At 44.2% G+C, this 19824-nt stretch overlaps 1 protein-coding gene across 2 annotated transcripts in view; it reads left to right on the forward strand.

Annotated features, from left to right (window-relative positions):
• Nucleotides 1-19824, forward strand: part of LOC149370511 (MAM and LDL-receptor class A domain-containing protein 1-like) — a 170322-nt gene that overhangs the window by 26724 nt on the left and 123774 nt on the right. For both annotated transcript variants that reach the window (XM_089562038.1, XM_089562044.1), the window contains exons 9-15: nt 3553-3708; nt 6461-6606; nt 7710-7826; nt 11255-11378; nt 13643-13780; nt 17694-17974; nt 19574-19682. In XM_089562038.1, coding sequence (XP_089418164.1) covers nt 3553-3708; nt 6461-6606; nt 7710-7826; nt 11255-11378; nt 13643-13780; nt 17694-17974; nt 19574-19682 — 1071 coding nt within the window. The remainder of the gene's footprint in view (nt 1-3552; nt 3709-6460; nt 6607-7709; nt 7827-11254; nt 11379-13642; nt 13781-17693; nt 17975-19573; nt 19683-19824) is intronic.

Below are 19824 nucleotides of genomic sequence, written 5' to 3' on the forward strand. Positions count from 1 at the left end.
CGTGATCTCACATTGTCCGCCTGATATTTCATTCGTTCATTCCGCTGTTTGAAATACTTGGCGCACTCAGTGCTGACGCCGTGGTCAAGCAATTGTGCCGGTTGAGTCAATAGAGAGAAAGGCTCAAAAGTATCTTCAATCAGAGTGCTATGTAGCTGAACACCAAATTGAAGCGGCCAGGGCAGCCAAACGCGCCGCTTAGGCCTCTGAAGATGGGACCTCCGCGGCCACCGCCTCGTTAATTTCTCTTTACAAAATTAACACTGAAAATAAAATATGAGTATTTATTTCACTGATGGTCCCGCATATCAGTTACTGATCAGATATTAAAAAGTTTCATATGGGACAGGTCCCGTGGAGACCGCTAAATAGTTTATAATGTTCAATTTTACTTCCTTCATTGAGCAACGAAATCACCACTATTACATTTTACAGATCACGAGTTATGTTAGCCTTGGAACGGTATATGGAGTTTTAAGTCAGTGAACAGCAGTCAATATTTAGATTCACTGCCTACAGTGCACATTTCGCTCCCATGAATAGGGCAGAGGCTTGGCGTACACAGTCGATTGGTCAGTTGACAATATTATACAAGCATAGGCGTGCGCAGGGTTTTGTATTTGGGGGAGCCAACTGTCACAGCGTAGCCCCCCCCCCCCCCCCCCCCCCTGCCTTAGCCACTTCCTACCGAGGCTCCTACCGCCCAAACGCAGTGCAAACATGAGGAATGGTTGCAAACATTTATTTCAATGTGATGGAATGACACATTATAGATTTTTTTTTTCAATTCATGTGTAACATCGGCAGATGAAGGCAGTTTCTCTGCCGCTGAGGCATCAGTGTAGCAACGCGCTTCAGAAGAAATGTTCGTTCTCTCTAAAGCCCAGAAGATATACGACACAACATGCATACTTTTCTTTTTACTGGGAAAAACAACCTAAAAAGATTGCCTCTAAGTGACCTGACAAGTCACCAGTTCTTGGAACGCAATGTCACGGGTTACCGCTCATGGTAGGCGGAAACTTGCTGTTGCCCAGCTGTGTGAACGTTGTCGTATTCACATGGGATGGCTGGCTGGCTGCCTTATTTCAATCGCATTCGGCGAGCGAGAGGCGGTAGTAGCCAGTGCCATAACTTGAACGCATGCGCCTCGTATTGGCTACTTGCTGCGGAACGGGAAAAATAGCTCTCGGACCCGTCGTTGAGCGGTACGCCAAACAAACCGGTCCGGGGAAAAAAAAAGTGGTTTGTTGAAAAGACGGCGGTCAGAGTGCACTCTGGGGTTCGCGTTTTCCCGACAGCGTTTGTTTCCTATTCCGCATTCATACACGACCACATGAATGAAATCAGTTTTGAATATTCGCCAAATGAGATTGCATATTTTCCTATGAAAGAGGCTTAATCGTCGTTGTCACTGGTGCCAGTTGAAACTCAGCATGTGACATGACCTCAGCATGGGGTAAGGAATAAAATAAAATTTGTGCATCAATAGAAACATCATGGTGTCGCATAGTGTCTTCGGCGCGAGATATGATGAGCAGGCTTTGTTCCGCAACACAAATGAAAGGGAATAACAGCAGCGCAAGCACCAGGAGAAAGGCTCAGTGAAACGCGAAGGCTATTCGTCGCCTGGAAGCATACAGTCGTCTACAAGATCATCACATTTATTGGGAGTGAGTGCCATGGAAAAACGAGCGGATACTTCAACACGCACCTCGAGGAACATATCAGTGCAGTAAGAATGCTTCAAGCTATAAGCTATGTGATGATCAACGAGTGAGAGATGAGCTCTCCAAACCCTAGCTATAGTAACCTTACGCCGCCTTCAGCGACCCTGACCAGAAAACTCGTGAGTAAGAAGATGTCTACAATATTGTCATGTAAGCTGCTGACTGTGTCAGCTAAGCGTCCATCCTACTGTGGGAGATCGAAATTTTCTTTCTAAAAAGTAAACCCTAATCTTATTGATTCATCGTTTGTGAAGGTTTCTTGTAATTTTCCTGCGTGAGCAGTACCATTGTCACAATACGAAAGCTGCTGGCGACTCCCAGGGTCTTTCTCTCTGTAGCCTCGGAAAGCGATGCCACCGCCCTCCACAGGCAACATCGACCAGCCACTCTCCCAAGTTTCATACACACATTGTCAAATTCAACATTCCTCACCATGCATCCCCTTGCGCTCTTTGTGTCATCCCCTTTTTTCCTGTGTGTGTGTCTTTTGCGCCATTCTGAACTACATCTGGCCATCTTGGTCCTCCGCAATCACCATCCACCACCCATCCCCCATCTAGAGTTTTCTATTTGTTTTCGTCTATTCTACTATTAGCCTTCGTTTTATTGCTTGTAATGAAGAGGATTGATTTAGAATCCTGGCTTTTCTTCCGGTTGGTTTCTTAAGCTCTCAGTGTAGTGCAAAATTAGTATCGGGTTCTTCGTTTCGCAGTTATTTAGCTGCAATTGAACACGCCCATCGAACAGAATAAAATCATCGACATCTTAGTTGAACGTTTTAACAACGTTGAAATTCGCGCTTGTTGTCTCATACTAGGATGTCGATGCATAAGCTTTCACTTCTATCGTTTCGTGCCTTTTACTTACCTAGACTACAACGGCTGTCACTTTCGTGCTAATGCTCAGGCTTTCTTCAGTGTTTCCTGCTATATTTCAACCAGTAATGAACCCTACATGTCCTGCTTCCGGGTCCCGTTTATCAAGAGATCGGGCAAAAGAACAAGGTGCCATGATCGCTAGCCTTTTAAACTTCTTGCCCTTCCAAGCCCGTTCAACCCTAAGTGACTCTATTTAATGGCTGATAGCTTCGAAAACATCGTGCGCAGAGTAGCTTCCCTGGAAAAGGCACTTGCGTTATTAGCTGGCAGGTTTCTTTTCCACTCTAGTTCACTACCATTCAGCGGGCCTATTGTCCTTGCTGTTTTCATTTATGTACGAAAACAGATACATGGAATATGGAGAAGGCTGAAAATGGAGCAAAGAGACGCGATATAGAGTTCTCTCCTTTTGTTTTATTTCGCTCATTTGAAGGATAAACGAAATATTTAAGTATCCAGCCCAATTACGGTGTAGGGTCCAATGCATAGTTCATTTTGTTTGCTAGCACCTGTGCAGCTGTTCGAGCTATGCAGCACGCACCGACATCTTTGAATCCTCTGCGCTAACTCCCCAGAAAAAAAAAAACATTTGTAAGCTCCTGAAAACACAACAAACTTGCTTTGGCTCTCGGAACGCATTTCATAATCTAGTGTGCTATTTCAGCGCCAAACAGCGCAGTTTGGGTAACTTTAGAGAAGCAGTGCTGTCATAGACCGCCGTATGCTTGCGCATATCTTTCGAAGATCCTCTCTAACAACCTTACAGTTCCAGCTAATCTGCTCCTTATTCCCAACGCAGCGAAATTCTTTTTCTTTAAGCAAAATTAATCCTAATATCCTTTTGGTAATGAGTATTTTAGTGAAAATACATCCGTGTAGTGGACCTGTTGTCTTTTTTTTTTTTTTCGCCAGCAACTATGTGGTATTGTACTCCTTCCTTACAGTGCCAGGGGACAGACGTTGCGACTTCGAAGCTGGCTGGTGCACCTGGAAAAACGTGCGGAACCCGAAAACTGAATTTGTCTGGCAGCTCGCTGGGGGAGATTCGAAGACAACGCTGCAAAGGCCAAGTGGAGACAACACGTACGGAAACGCTTCTGGTGAGAAATTACTATCTTTCGATGAACACATTGCATTAAAGGTGTAGAAAGAACTGAGTTGGCCGCATTCTGGAAATTATAAATGTATAGATGCCTATATTGCTTTGAAGATTAATAGCAGTAACACAAATGTAAATAAAAAACTACACTTCAATTACAAATGTAAAACTTTCTGATGAACCAGCCACAGTAAAGTAGAAATGCTTCTTATCTCTTCTGCAAAACAATATTAAAAAAACGCGATTAGAAGCTCGTTGAACAAAGCACATTTTAGCAAAAAAAAAAGAACTTTATGCGGGTGGGCTTTGCACTAAAAAGAGACATAATGAGGAGTTAGGCGCTTTTATAACAGTGTTGCAAATCATGCGCTATGCTTCCATACCAGAAGAAAGCATTGAAGGGAGTCATGTAAATGTAGTACCGCCCTTAACCGCTCCATCGATAAGCAGATGCTCAGGGCGACGGGAAGCCGCTTATACGCGTCTGGCCTCGAGGATATGTTTATAATATTAGAAACGTATTTTGCTGAACTAAACAAAGCAAGCACACGCCTACCACAGTTCAGTTGAAGGTATGTGTGCGTGTGTGTACGTGTTTTTTATTTTACGTGCGTTGTTTAAACGGTCTAGATGGCTTGGCAGGAAAACTCCAGATCTTGGAGGAATCGGGCAGGATGACTTCGGCCCAAGACATTGCGTAAGGTGGGCTAAAGTTGTAAAATAAATAAATAAATAAAGCATACTTTGTCAACATAAAATTATTTACAGTGAAGCGGCAGGAGTGACTGCTCGCACGTGACGGGCCGCGGTGGCTCAGTGGTTATGGTGCTCGGCTGCTGACCCGAAAGACGCGGGTTCGATGCCGGCCGCGGCGGTTGAATTTCTTTGGAGGCGAAATTATAGAGGCCCGTGTACTGTGTGATGTCATTGCTCGTTAAAGAACCCCAGGTGGTCTAAATTTCTGGAGACCGTCACTACGGCGTGTCTCATAGACTTAGTCGCTTTGGGACGTTAAACCCCATAAACCAACCAACCGAAGCCAGGTTCGCGTACATATCACCATACGCAAACTCAGCCGTATGGAAAACAAATCTGGCGAAGTCATCGAACCTGGAGGCGGCGCATACAGAATGCAGCATAGACAAAGCAATCGTTTTTAACTTAGCGTCGCCGCAAGCGTAGAAAGAGTTGTTGTGCAGTGAAGCATGCTTTCAGGTCAAGGAGCCTTATAAGGAAGGATGAAGTAGCGTGTGCCTCCCTGAAAGAAGAACTCTCACCCCACTAGATGCTTCTTAGTACGACGTAATTAAAAACTGACCTATGGCAGCCAAGCCGCTTTTAAGACATTGTCACTGAGGCAAGATATGCTCTAACATTTCGCTTCGTATATTTAGGTGCATTCCTTGCCCCTCGCCAGCGCTGTTACACTGGTTGGCGTACATATGCATCGCAAGGAGATGCACGCGACAGAAAGAATCCGGTACTGGCTGTACAACTGATGGTATTTCCAGGGTACTCCCCAATAAATTAAACTTTCTTTGATAAATGCGAGTTTTATTTTTAAAAATCTGCATTTTCTTTCGGATCTATCCAAAATCGCAGAGCTAGTTATACCGTGTGTACGGCAAGAAAAGCAACATAATCGTCAAATCAGGCTAAAATACCTCAGTAAATGGCATACGCGCTGCTTACTTCCAGGCCACCAGAAAAATTGTAGCACATTTTTTTTTAGATTCTTTCTTCTATTATTCCACTAATTTTCCACAATGAACGCGGAATATAAGGTTGATTGAAAACCTTTATATCGTAAATTGGAGCACATATGTTTTACTAAAGCCATTAAGTTTTTTTAACTTTATCCCGTGCTACTCAGCTACCGAGAAAAACCGTCAGTTCCAGCATATATCGACTAAGACAAGTCCCGAAGCTCCTCATATGTTACATTGATCACAAACACCGAAACAACTTTACATCCAGGAGGTGTCTTGGAAGAGTCAGTCGTTTACAGGTATAGTTTAAAAAACAGCCTGCATGCAATCATGCGGGGTTTGCAGTCTGCAAGACGTACGTGCGCTCAAATTGGAATAGCTAGGAATGTAAGCAATATGAAATAAATTCAATACAGAAATAAAAACGACAAACACCAGTCCATTTATGCACATACACCCGAATCTAATACCAGCAAGGAAGCAGTTTGCTCTGATGCCAAAGCTGATTTTGTTACGGTGCTTCTTGTCTTCTACTCAAACCTGCAGTACAAATACAAGCAAGATGCACCAATGTATGAAAAAAATGCATCTAAGCGCTTGCTCGACAAATAATGCCATGTATTGCACTATGGCGGTTTGTGGCACTGCGCTTTAACGGTCAGGCTACTGGTATCTGAGCACTAATACTTTGAAATATGCGAGCAAGGACAGTCCCCACCGTAGCTCGGTTGGTACTTTTTGTGTTTGTCGGTGCTTATCAGAGTAAACACTGGTTCTGGTACGAAGGCTCTGCAAAGCGTCCACTATGTAGACAATGATAGATGCAAATAAAGCGTACAATGAACATAAAAAATTCGGTTTCCACTAGAACGGTGAAGACGTTGGGGGTAGGTGTGTGTGTGTACTTGCTTGAGCAAGTAATGCTTCCTCATTAGTCGTGTCCACACCAACAGCGGGTGTCATTGCGCCACAGGTGAATTCTTCCAAGCACGCCGTAATAATGACGCCGGAGTAAGCTGACTTCGGTCGACTGTTTACTTCCAGGCTCGTACCTCTTCCTGAGTAACTACGAGCGGAACGATGGAGACGCCGCCGAAATTATTGGCGAGATTCTACCCACAGCCAGCACGAAAACGCAGTGCCTTACATTTTGGAGAATCATCTCCGGAGATAGCGACACGAAACTCCAGGTACGGGCTGGCGGTAGTCGCCATTATTTGTTTGCCTCCCTGAAAAAGAGTATAGCGTGCCCGCGCGGGTGCATGTAAGGGAGCACCTATCTGAAATCCTTGCACGGCGGGTTCCAGTACTCAATGAAAGGCCGTCAGTAGTACGCCTTCTATAAATATGACAGGAGTTGAGCGAGTTATGCTTATGGTCATTGGGCGCAAAGACAACGTGTTAACACGAACGCGATTCAGTAAAGTTAACCTATTTGAGATCTCGGGCAACAAGTGGCATCTAAGAAGGCAACACGAGTGTGCTAACAAGGTCCTCAAGGTAGCCCCCTAGTAATGCTCCTCAGAAATGCAATCGTGGGAGCAGCACACAAGACCGAGCTTCTTCCTCCACTCGCTGCACTCTTCCTAAAACAAGAGTGTGCGGAACCGATCAAGCGTTTGAACGTACAAGCATCGTGGGCCGTTTAACAAATTCGGCCCCTCGAATTGTGGCCTGCCTTAAACGGGGGCATTTACGTGATATTTAAAACTGGTTGTTCAGTGGACAGAGGCGCTAAACTGAGCTCGTTCATGTTGGTGCAAAAAGAACTCAGTCACGTTCTGTCTCAGCGAGGCCATACAAAACTGTGAAAGCTAAGCTCTACCGTCAGCTCGTAAGGAGCCGCTTTCAGGGAGCTGATATCACGACATAAAATATCCTCGGTTGTGTGCAGCCAATGCGTTTTCTGAACCACTGGGACATCAATAGATGCCCAACTGCCAAGACAGCGAACAATGGCAAACTATTGGCGGACTTTGTGTATACGAGCCCTGCTCAGCTCCTTCTCAGAACGCGGCAATTATTTTGCTGATTGTTTTTTTCCTTGCTTGTCAAGAATAAATTATTGTGATTGCTTGGGCAATGGTACTTGATGACAGGACTTACGTACAGCAGCGAAACCAGAGGCGAACATTAGCTTCGAGCGGATTACTGAACATACATGTGTGGCCTCACAGAAAGAAAACGACAAAAAAAGACTGCTAACCAGCGTTAGTTTGGTACTCGAAATGACCCAATTAATTTTGCTGTTGGTGGTTGATGGGAGTGATTAACGGTTCATTTTGACACCTAGGTGCTCAACGTAGATCCGCAGCGGCAGCACCACAGGAATTTCCCCCTCTGGACGGAGCGGGGAGGTGGCCGAGTTGCCTGGAAAGCGGGTCGCGTCGCAGTACCTCCGGGTAGTAGGGTGAGTCATCTTCGTGCAATGTGCACTGAAGGCCAAATTGCTTTTATATAAACCTAGTTTATGAAGTAGTCTGCCTTTGTTCCGACTGCAAGGGTAAGGGAGTCGGGTAACAGCTAATGCTTCTACAGGACAGCCCGCAATAATTCAGTATCAGTAAAAGCATGATAGAGATTATTAGAAAAAAGTCAAAGCGCCTGAGCTTTGACTTTTATCTAAAATGGTATTTATTAAAAGTAAAGGTATCTGAAGCGTTGCCATTAAGAATATTTTAAAGAGGTACTGCCTCCATCTAAAAGTGTAACAGGAGGTCGCATAATTACATCGTGGGGTTCACTGTGATACTGACTTCCTTATTGAATGGGCTTCGCGATCTGGCGTAAGATTACCACCCTGAACGAACGAGCCCTTAGGAAAAATTTTGCTCGCAGATAGCTCGCCGGCAGGCCCAAAGGCTCAAAAGTGCGTCCATACTGATGGTAAATTTTTAACTAGCTGTATGAAGTTACCCCAGGACAATACTCCACCGAAGGTCACGCCAATATAATGCATTTTTGGAGGGCCTGATAAGTAGAGGAGATCTTCTGCTTCACGGAATGGTAATGCAGAAGAAAATTTATTTCCTCCTAGAGGTGGTAAAAATAAATATTATCGTGCTTCGCTTTGAATCCTTCTAGCTTTAGACGCTCCGGTAGCACACTGCTTAAACCACTTTTAAATGCGTGCCATATAACAGCAAGGCGCGCAGTGAATCAATTCACCAGTAATTCAGCTGTGGTTGTGCTTTTTTAACCAACGACCAGATTTAGATGAATCTCCTTCTGCTCACTCTACGTGGTTTTTAGAAACGCGAGGCAAGCTGCTTTTAGGACACCAGCGTCATCATCAGCATCATAACGAGCCTGTCCACGTACAATGAATGTTAAAGGCTTCTTCCATATGCCTTCATATTAGCCCACCCCTGCACCATCGGTGGCCCTTTTCTGAAAGAAATTTCTGCCTTCTACTACCGAGACAAGACAAAGAGTGACACTGCTGCCTTCTGCTATAGTAGACGCTTATCTCCGCGTAAAATTGGCTCCGTTACCCAAACACAGTATCCAATTTTTCTCCGTATTCGATTTCGTGCTCATGTCCATTTCGCCTACTTCATTTCATCAAGGGTAACGTAAGCTCACGTTCGCTTTCTAATCCGATCTGCTCTGTTCCTTCTTAGCCTTTCACTCATCATTTTCTTAGCCTGATGCGTTATCCTGAAGTGCATTTCAAGGCTTTTCGTTAGCCTCAAAGCTGCATGGGCATAGCTTAGCTCAGGCAGGAAGAGGCGGTGTACAGGGGCGAACATTCTGCATGGAAGCGTGCTTAAATTGGCGGACGAAATTGCGTACTGGTGACCCGCAAGCTCGTGTAGTTTCTATATTTGGCGCTACAAGTTCCAGCAAGACAATTTTCTCTCGTCTCTATGGTTCTTTTTTTTTTTACATATATCAGTGATGAGAAGGGCAGAAAGTCAATGTCCGGTCACGCATAATTTTGAATGACATTGGCCTCTCACTCGTAATGAAGCGACTTGTGTAGAACATTTTTCGAGCGCTTACTGGCGACTCGATACCATCTTTATTTGTTTTTCACCGCGCCTTTCATGATGGCTTATTTTCATTTAGCTTATGCATATTAAGATTTTTATTTGTTGAAACATATGAAGAGAACAAACACTGCCTGGGGAAAGGGGCAATGTAAGCATGTGATGAATCTTTATTGTCGAATATTTCTGAACGTTGGTGAGCTGAGGCAATGAATTGGAAGGAAAAAACCAACAACGTCACAGAAGCAAAATAAAAGCCAGCTAGAAATGGTGTACCGCGTCCATAAGACGTACGCTAAGGATGCAAATATTAGGGCTAAGTAACAAAAAGAAAAATTGCATTGTATACATTTGGTGCTCATAATGTGTGCGCTTTATGAAGTGAAACGTATTGACTCTCAGTTGCAGAAAACGAATTTTCTCCTGACCTGCACAACTAGACGCCCAGTTCGACCCATATATTGTAATCCTTGCCTTCTTTGTAGTAATTCTGTACGTGCGGCAAGGAGGCTTTAGATGCTTAAAACTCAACACAACACAAAAAGTCATTTTATTGAAACGGAGCTTTTGAGCATGAGGGGGAAATTATTCGGCACGTGTCAGCCAGTAGAATTGTTTGCTTCAGCTCGGTCTGAAGGGCGCACGAATTTTAAAGTTTAACACAGACACATACGTAGTGCCCACCATTTGTATATGCTGTACAGAAACCGTCAGGTGAATGCAAACGAGTTTTCGCATCGCCCAACAAGCCCAGTTTTGAGGCCGAAATCTCAATAACTGCTCCAAGTTACTGGAGAAACAGAATATTAGCAAGGAGTGTCCACGGGATAACGAGAGCGACGTTTGGAAATGACAGTGAAAGTGTTGGTATCAAAAATAAATACAAAACTGCTTTAAAAGGGACAGAAGAATGGCACAAGACGTCATGTTGACAGCCTGTATATGCCGATCAGGATCGCTTGGGCATGCAGTCCGCCCAGTGCGCCGTCAATGGGCTCGACAAGCGCGGATATGTATCCCACTATTACGGTCGGTTTCACTGAACCTCTACAGCAAATGCTACGTGCGCTCTGCTTAGTGTCATAATTTCTAGCTCCTGCTCAACACGTTCGAAAAACGATGAAATTTCTTTAAAGCACATTGAGCAGTGGTCAACTATATTCCTTGTGTTCAAGATTGGCACCAGTTATTGAGTATAATGTCCGAATGTGGTTCTTTACCGCATGGAATTCACTTCATTCACACAGAAAGTCAAAATAAGCGCCCTAAAAGTTCCTCTGCAAATACGAACGCCCTTTCCGGATGCTATTTGTATAATTTTTCAGATGTAGGCTTGCGAAAAGTGGCGAGCTTGCCAACCTAATCAGCTTTCCAAATCCATCGTCCCTAAAATTTTCGTCAGAAATGTCTGTTGGGCTCTGACTCAAGTTGGGCTGCTGTATTAACGCTATGAATACATTGAGTTCGGCAGTGTTTATGGGGAATATTTGTTTAATACTTTGTTTCTATCGCTGTGTTCCGCCACCTGGACATGCTTGTCTATTTCATTTTTGGGAAATTACGTCTGCACGAGCAAAGTAAACTGCCGATGGCGCAGCGTGAGTATGCCTGCGTTAAGAATTTTGGAACGTTTGTTTTATCAGAAGCGCAACTGTGCGTATATTTAAGCCTCTCATTTATTTTCTAGGTCACGGGCTATGACAGCAGACTTATAATCAACGGAGCGCGAAGGCAACAACTCGTTGCAGATGATTTTCTAGCTTTGTATACTCTGAGCTCCAGTGAATGCAGAAGTCTGACGCCAAACGAAAGCGCTCACACTTATTCTTCCAATTCTCTTTTCAAGATCGTATTTCTGGGAACCGTTGGACCGGCATCGAAACCAGCCTATATAGCACTTGACGATATCGCCATCGAGGAAAACGACCAGTGCTGGATCGTTCCGCATGGCGCCGATGAATTACCTGCTGGTGAGTTCACCTTGCTAGCATTGCCTTATTGGCACTTTGAATTGGTTTTCTTCCACGCCCCGATGTGGTGGTTGGTATAAGTAGGCTGCCGTGCCCAGGTGGAGCTGAAATTTTTTCAATGTACTCCTAAAAACTGCTGCCGCCAAGCGGGGGGGCCACAAAAGACGTGAGAGCGGACTTTTTTTAACAGTTAGAGGGGCGCGTTTGGCTGCTAACACAGCTGATAACAATCCTTGCTTTCTTTTGGCATAGCAGATAGCTGACGCACGCCACGCTTGGCTTTGACAGAGCGCGGAAGCCCATCCCTATAAGCGCTGGCTAGGTGTGGGGAAAAGAACTACTCTCTCGCTATAGTAAAATGGCAGTTTGGGCGAGTTGGTTAAGCATCTTGTAATAAAAACAGCGCAAGGACACAGGACGAGAACGGAGAGTAGCGCCGTGTGTGTCTACTCTCCGTTCTCGTCCTGTGTCCTTGCGCTGTTTTTATTACAAGACTCTCTCGCTAGGCTGTGTGTTACGGCGCTACAATCACCTTGGCGAACTTCATTGCAGGTTGCTCATAGCTCAGAAGGCCCTCAGTACTCACCTCCAGCAGAAAGCAGTGTCAGGCTCACATCCACCTGGCGGCCGCATTGTGTAATACAGACATGCTGCGGTCTGTGCGAGGCTACCAATACTTTGGCGTGACGACTTGTGTCCAACTTGTTTTCCAACTGCGCCTAGCAGCTGCTAGGCGCAGCTGTCGCACGCGGTAACTTGGTAAAATGCCAATGTTATCTTCGCTATCATAGCAACGAAAGATAAAGCAGATAAACGGAATGCCAGAAAGCGGCGTGTGAAGCAGTTGTAAGACGAAGCAACCGAATGAATGCAGCCAGCTCATGCTTGCGCCAGCGTACACGGACCTCGCGTCAAAAGCGGGGCGTCGCAGCCTTCTCATGTTATCGCTTCCTGTCTTAGATACGCGCCCGAAGCGCATGTGGCAGCCACCGAGGCCGGTAGCTATGAGCCACTAGGGGAAATTGCAGCAGTATAGCCAGCTCCAAAACGATTATTAGTGGTCCCCTCAGGGGGAAAAGACTGTGGGGTTGAGAAATTCCGCAAAGTAAGCTTTCATTACATTTATAACAGACACGAAGTCGTCGATTGGTACTTTTTCTGCCAGATTGCCTGATCTTTCATGAGACTTAACGGGGTTCATTACATCTCATATGTTGGAGGAATAAGTGCTTACCATATTTGTAGGCGTGTTCTGTGGGGCGCAGGGTTATAGCGTTGCTTCACAGAAAGTTTTATTGAAGAGCCTTCTCAAATGTTTACACACCTTATGAGCTTTGCATTTTGCGAATGACGTACTGTAAGCTTCAAATGAAACTCTAATAAACATAGAACGCTCTTCGACATGTCATGTTTTGTAAACTGATGACGCATGTATATTTATGAAACATAAGACACCTGGACAAATGCAAGTGCAACATCATACAGATCTCATTACCGGTGGCTAGGGTAGAACTAAAGTGTCTTGCATTAATAAACTGAACAAAGCTTGTATATCCTTCAGCGTCCCCCGTTTGAAGAAAAAGTTCATCAATAATGCAGCTATCATTATAAAACAAAAGACATCTTATTTGTAAAAAAAAGATAGTTTCCTTGGATCGGCTGACGAATTCTTAAGTTATAAATGTACGCCTACGTTTGTTTTCAACAAACACGATTTGGCGTCTACATATTCAAAAAACCTTGCCACAGTTTTCAGCCTCGGGTGATCTGTATTCGCTAGTCTTAATTACTTCTAACTACTTTTGTGTGCTGCGTTTTCTTTTTACAACACATTAATTTGGAAACTGCCCTAAAAAAGTAGCGCGCAAGATGATTAATTTTTATCGCTTCGCAAAAATTACAGGAAACTGTTCCTTGGACTTTGACAGTACCCTGCTATAACAGCTTAACTCGGGCTCGTTTTTATGATGTACAGACGTTCTCTGACGTGCATTTTAAATATCTTCGAAACCCAACCAAATCATATACGAATAAAACAAGGTCCACCTAGGTCCACCTAGTGTCCACCTAGTTTTGCAGTCGAGCAGGTATCAGATGCTCAGTGGTCTGTACATAATTATTTGTGTTCCTCTTTGCACTTTGATATGAAAGCCTTCGGTTAAGGAAGGAGCGCGTTCGACCAGCTCTTACTTCGTATCAGTAACGCTCTGCTGTGGCTCCCACGGGCTCGACGTATTGTGGTTCCCGCTCTTCACCCATTCCAGATGACCTGCTTAGCTGCCAATTCGACGAAGGGAATCTCTGCTACTGGACCTCCGAGGGTGGCCTGTCCGGAAGGTGGACACTGGGGCCCCCTGCGGGCTCAACTCTGGGACCTGTGCTGCCCCCAGATGGTGCTCAAGGTTTGAAACTCCAAAATTCTTCAGTCTTCAAAATGTAATCTTCAAGCAAAACTAAAATTAACACATCCACAGTAGACACAAGCCGGAAAAGACTGGTGGTATCAAAGCAGAATCAAAGATCTTGAAATAATGTAGCTTGTAACGTGTAGGAACAAAACAACTTACAATGGAAAAGAACCAACATTGCAAATAAAGTAAAAAAAATTGGAAGTAATTAAGATTGTCGCTTGGCCAGTTGGCGCGAGCCAACGCCCCGATTTAAAGGGTATGCCAGTATGATTAATCCGTTCATTGAAGGTGTCTCTAAGGGCATTCAAAGCAGAATGCTCTTCCAGTTCATTTTGCAGTGAAACGTCTGTACGGTGGGCTAATTTTAAGTTCCGTACATAGAACGCACCCTTACTAAGCAGCAAAGAAAAAGAAGTGTAGTCTACGGTGGCTATGAGCCATTAAGCCTGGGTACAATCATCATTATCATCATCATCATCTATGAGCTTGTTGAGGGAAGTCACTTGGTTATAAATTTTTGTGGGCCGTAAGCAATCAAGCGATTTTTCGCAGGCTCTTTATAATGAAAGAACACATGAATGTGTCTCTCATTCAACAAGAACTTCCAAACAAACAACACAATTTGTGAAAGATAAACTGAGATCGCACATGTTACGCAACCCAGCGGAGTTGGTAACACCAAAAGGCACGCAAAGAGTCGATTGTGGGCCAAATATTTGCTGGTCTAGTGTCTTTTACAAAAATTCACCCTTGGAAAACAAAATACTGTTCTGATGGCTTGCCAACAAGGTGGTGCATGGTGTTCAGCTCTTTATTCAGTGAAATGTCGTAAGACTTACTTTCGTCCAGAAAACAGCACCTATTAAGAACATTACATCTAACTATTCACTTCTTTGAAGCTTCCGGCTCTACGAAAAGCAGAAAATTTATCAAGAAAACGGTATTCAGAAAAAGTCACCTAATCTTAGAAAAGTAGTTAGAAAGACCATCACTAGCTTAATAACGGCGGTATACTTAGCTGTATATTTATTTCCTGTGCACGCCATAGGAACAGCCTTGTCTACTTTTCCGAGTCCTGTAGTGTGATGAATCCAGTTAAATTGGGAATATGCACTCCAGTAGCCCTCCAGTAAACTTTAGCGGAGGGATGAAATCACCTCCCAGAGATAGAGAAATGAGTGTAGAGTTAAAAGTAAAGGAAGAAAGAAAGTGATTAAGAAAAAAAGCATTTTAATGCCTGAGGTGTGGCTGCTGTATTAAGAAGCAGGTAGTGGCTATAGTTGGGGGCGGTATGGTTGCTGCCGAAATCACAGCCGATTTGGGTCAGAAAAAGCTCCTATAATGCCGAGTGGCCCAGCTATCCCAGAATAAGGCCGTAGCTTGGAAAGAGGCAGAGAAAGAAGAGCGGTGGTTCAATAGCGAATAGGCGCGGCCCATTTGTAGGCGTATTAATAGTGTCATGGTATACGTAGTATACAGCTGACGACGGTGGTTGCTCGAGAAGATTTGATTATGGTAATTGAGAGGATGCAAGAAAAAAGATCGCGCAAAGCTTGTTAGATATATGTGGATCCGAAGCGGTTGAGAGCTGCAGGAAGGGCGAGGGAGGAGGGAGGAATAAGGTAATCTCTCGGCAGCGAGAACGGGCTGCTGGAGGAAGTGTCGCGGACGAAGGCATCTGGCTCTTCGGTCCCTTCGCTGCCCGAGTGACTCGGACCTCTTCGAGAAAGACGCGCAGTTAAAGGTGTTGTGGGCCTAGGCCTTCGCTTATTGATGCAGATGTGTCAGAAACAAATAGGTGCTACACTTACACAGGGTAGCCTGGCGGTTTTGACACTCTGTGGTTATGCTGTATTTGTGAAAGCGGCAAACAGGAGCTTCTGCTTCGGTTGCTGCGGACCCAGGATGCTGATCTGATGGTGACCACTCATTTACTTTTAAGTTAATACTCCTAACCTATTAGCGCTTCGTCGGTAACAGCCATATCAGTAAAGATGCTCGAGGGTCCCACTGATTCGTTAGTTTATTTTATTTATTTATTTCACATACTGTCAATCCCATTGGGATTTTTTACAGGATGGGCATATAGTAAGAAGGTACAAAGCGAATACAAATGGAATGGTATACATTAAAAACACTGTTATTTGCAAGTAATTACATGAGTATGGGAAAAAAACACAGATAACAGAAAATAAAACACATAACGAGAGAATATTTTTCACAGAAAAGGGTGCAATTTTATACATTGTAAGTAATATGTTCATAAAGATGCTGTTACATGCAGTGATACGAGTGGTCTGTTGTCCGTTTGCTTGCCACTCTATTGCGAGCGCTGTAAGACTGATTGATTAGTCTGGTTCTCGGTCTTGCTATGGAACACATCTATTTTAATGGGCGCCCATATCGACTGCTTCTAGTGTTCTGACTTCCTTTCTGAACTTCCGAAAGCCGAAAAATTTTAATCTGGGCTTGAACTGCAATAGCTTTCCCGCAAGACTATTTTTTCTGCACCGGAGAGCCTGAGAGTCCTGTAAGCTGCGCCTGCAGCTGCAAAACAGCCAGGGACCGCAAATTTTAGCCCTTCCATGGCACAGCTCCGACAGGTGGTCGTTTCCTGAGGCAAATCCAGGACTGGTGAACCTGAACCGGCCACTGTTCGAGCAAACAACGTATCCATGCTGCTCGAGGTACTCTTCGACCAAAAAGCATGCAAACGAAAACGCACGCGAGATGTCTCCAAAGACGACTGGCATATCGGAATCTATTTAGTTGTGCGCTGCACCCTCTAGTGTGCTGCTTTGAGCAATGTCCTTTTTCTCTTTCCTTCTTTTCAAAGTTCTTTCCTTACCATTAGATGAAGGCCTTTGGACCATGTAGGTACAAATTTTCCCAGCATCGGTGCTTTCTTGTTTTATGTCTCTATCGCTATCACTTCACAGCTCGAAGTCAGTTTCAGAAAGCATGAATTAAGATACGCAAGGTGGAAGGTTTTTTTTTTTTTTGCACAGAGCGGTTGCATAAGGTGAGAACTCGAGTACTTTTCTTCTCAGTCGTGTACGACACACACTTTCGGGAAGCCCCTAGGTCATATGAGCAAACAGTATGTTTTTATCCCCAGCCGATGTTTTCCAGTTTTCACATACAAGTGGCCTGATTTTGAGCAACCATTTCCTCTGCGTTGAGGCATGCAGTCATTGACGCCCTACACATATTCAATGAGCAAGGAAACGGCTATAAGTGGCGGTTGCATCTATATTGTGCGGAGAAAATGAACAGGCAGTATGGTGCCGAAATACGCTATCGTATATACGTGATGAAAAACAAAATGTAGGCGAATTTCAGAGCTGCGATGGGGAAAACCACGCTGCATATTTAGGCCACAAGATGAATTATTATTTAGGTTGTGAACTGAGCTGATAATTAGGACTAACAAGGGGGCGTATGCAAATTTCTGTAAGTTTCCATGAAGCTGGCGCTCTGGAAAATTGTTAAAAAAAGTATTAAACTAGATTCTTCTTCGTAAAAAGGTAAAAAAAGTACTTTTAGCTCGAACATTGTTAGAATTAAGTACTAGAAGTTGTACTTAGACGAAACTTTGGGGCAAGCACATATATTTGGCATCCTATGAGAGAGGGCAGGAGTTTCCGTATTAAACTCCCAACCTTTTTGAAGAAGAAAATAGGGATTGTATCACAAGTACTAGATCGAAGAGTGTAATAAGCAGTACAAAAACAAAATATATGGCCCACTCATTCGGATCCTAATATCAGCACTATAGCCGATGAAAAGGAAAAAGAGTCTTCACCGCCATACAGCGCTGCTATTCACATTACTCGCTCTTGCGTTTGAAAACGAAACTATGGACCATGCTTTGGCATCATCCTATTTCCCGGTTCTTGTGCAGGCGGCATGATCCACGCAAATGGTTCTACCATTGCAAAGAACGGTGGCGTTCTACAGTTATCTTCACACTCGGTGCGCCAGCAGGGACCCGCTTGCTTTTCCTTCTGGTACCACATGTTCGGCAGTCAAGGAGTGCAGCTGATGGTGAACTTGAAATCAGCACGTAGTGGGCCGAACAAACGCTGGCATTCGCTGCGGCTGTTGCAACGCGAGGGCCGCACAACGGCCGACAGATGGTACAACGTACGCCGGACCGTGAAGCTCTACGATGAAGAGAATAAGGTGCGCCAGTTTCCATTTTTATGGTCAGCAAAACTTAATTCAGTACCTTTATCATTATACGTTCCCGCTGAGGTTTATTCTCTGCCTTTAGAGCCAGAGCAGCACTCATGAATATGCTGAGTAGCGTAGTACATGATAGTGTCGGTTATGAATACTGGAGCTAGTGAAGACAAATTAAGTTTTATGATATGTGACTAATTGTTTGCTTCTTGTTTTTCTATTGTGCTGATACTGACGGTCCCGAATGCAAAATTATGCCTTGTGATGGCTAAAATTTTTATTGGTTCTCTCATCAGTAATTCTTCTTACGTTTTGTTACTTACCCTTCTATGTATTCCATTCAAACTGCAATGTTCTAAGTATCGTGTTAGATGGTGTACACATTTTCCTTGATTACAGTTTCTTATTGCTTCCTCCTCCTTCATGACATTTATTCATAAGAGGACGCTTCGGAAGACATTCAATAAACAAGCATATAAGTACATAAATACTTATAGAAAAACCTACCATTTGCTTCCCACTGAAGTCTTGGACGCCATAATGGTGCTGGCCTACGGTGCTTGTCATTTGCTGGCAAGATATTGCCGTTGTAAAAAAAAACACAGTCAAGACGGCTTTAGGTATTGGGAAGTATAAATGACTGAGTGCGTCATGAAGCTGTGCGGGCAGAAAGCAAACCAAAGAAGAACCACAGGCTGGGAGGAAACCGGCCAGAAAATCTATACTTTTGTTCCGATCATGTTGCAAATGCAAAAGACATCACGGCATGCGTTTAGCCGAGTTCGTGCTCTGCATCAGCAGTACAAGGTCCCAGCATGAAGAAAACGAGAAAAGGAAGTTAAGGAGGACATATATCGTGCTTAATTTGTATCTATACTTTATTACGTGCACATTTAATAACCGAAGCTAAGGTTGAGACCAGGCCGTGTATTCTTTTACTTGTTCGTTGTGCACCGGCTTAACCAATACTATTTTAGAATTCAGCCTTGTAGCATCGGCTGTAAGCATTTCACAGTGAAACAGGAATAATGCAAAGTTAATTTAAAAGCTACTTAATAGGCTTACACGTTTTCTGCGTATTATACTTTACTCTCGGGAAATCTCTTCCTATTGACAACATTTTGTAACTTTTAGCTTCAGAACGTTTGTACGTACAGGACGACCGGCGTTGTGCAGTGCAGTTTTGAAGGCGAACGCTTGCGTATTGTAGTTCTAAACATTTCTCTAATCGTCATGCCAAATAGGAAGCGCCGCTTAATAAACGCGGCGCCATTAGCATTTTGTAGGCCCCGTTGATAAGGACAGAATTCCCGTATCTATGCAAGATCGGTTGAGACACCAATTTTTCAAGCATTTCATCCCAGACGTGCCGAGAACCATGCCAGGGGAAAGCTTGTAAGCTGTTGGGTACCCAGCGACCCTGGGCGTGGAATCCCGCACCTCGCGAATAAAAAAATGTATGCTGAAAGTATTAGGCCAAAGCCGCGGTTCTAGAGTAAAGATGCCAGTTCAAGATGCGGCGTGTGCAGTCGAGTTCGTTTGCTGTTTCCATAGAAATAATAACCCATATCAAATAAGAGGAAACACTTTCATTCACAGATTGAGTTTGATTTGAAGAGCATCGATAACAGGCAAGCTGCTGCGGTGATAGCTTTGGGACCAACAGATTACACACCTGGTGCATGCGAAGTCCTCACGGACGCGAAAGGTGAGCCTGGGTGAATTGTTTTACTTCTTCAGTTTTGATTGCTTTTTATTGCGAAAGCGCTACTCCGTACGTTACAACCTAAAGCAAGAATCTTGTCTTGTCTTGGAGGAATCCTCACAGTGAATCGGAGAAGCTTGGGTTA

This window comes from Amblyomma mixtum, chromosome 1 (genome assembly GCF_055824585.1).
Source record: "Amblyomma mixtum isolate Tamu chromosome 1, ASM5582458v1, whole genome shotgun sequence".
Classification (NCBI taxonomy): Eukaryota; Metazoa; Arthropoda; class Arachnida; order Ixodida; family Ixodidae; genus Amblyomma; species Amblyomma mixtum.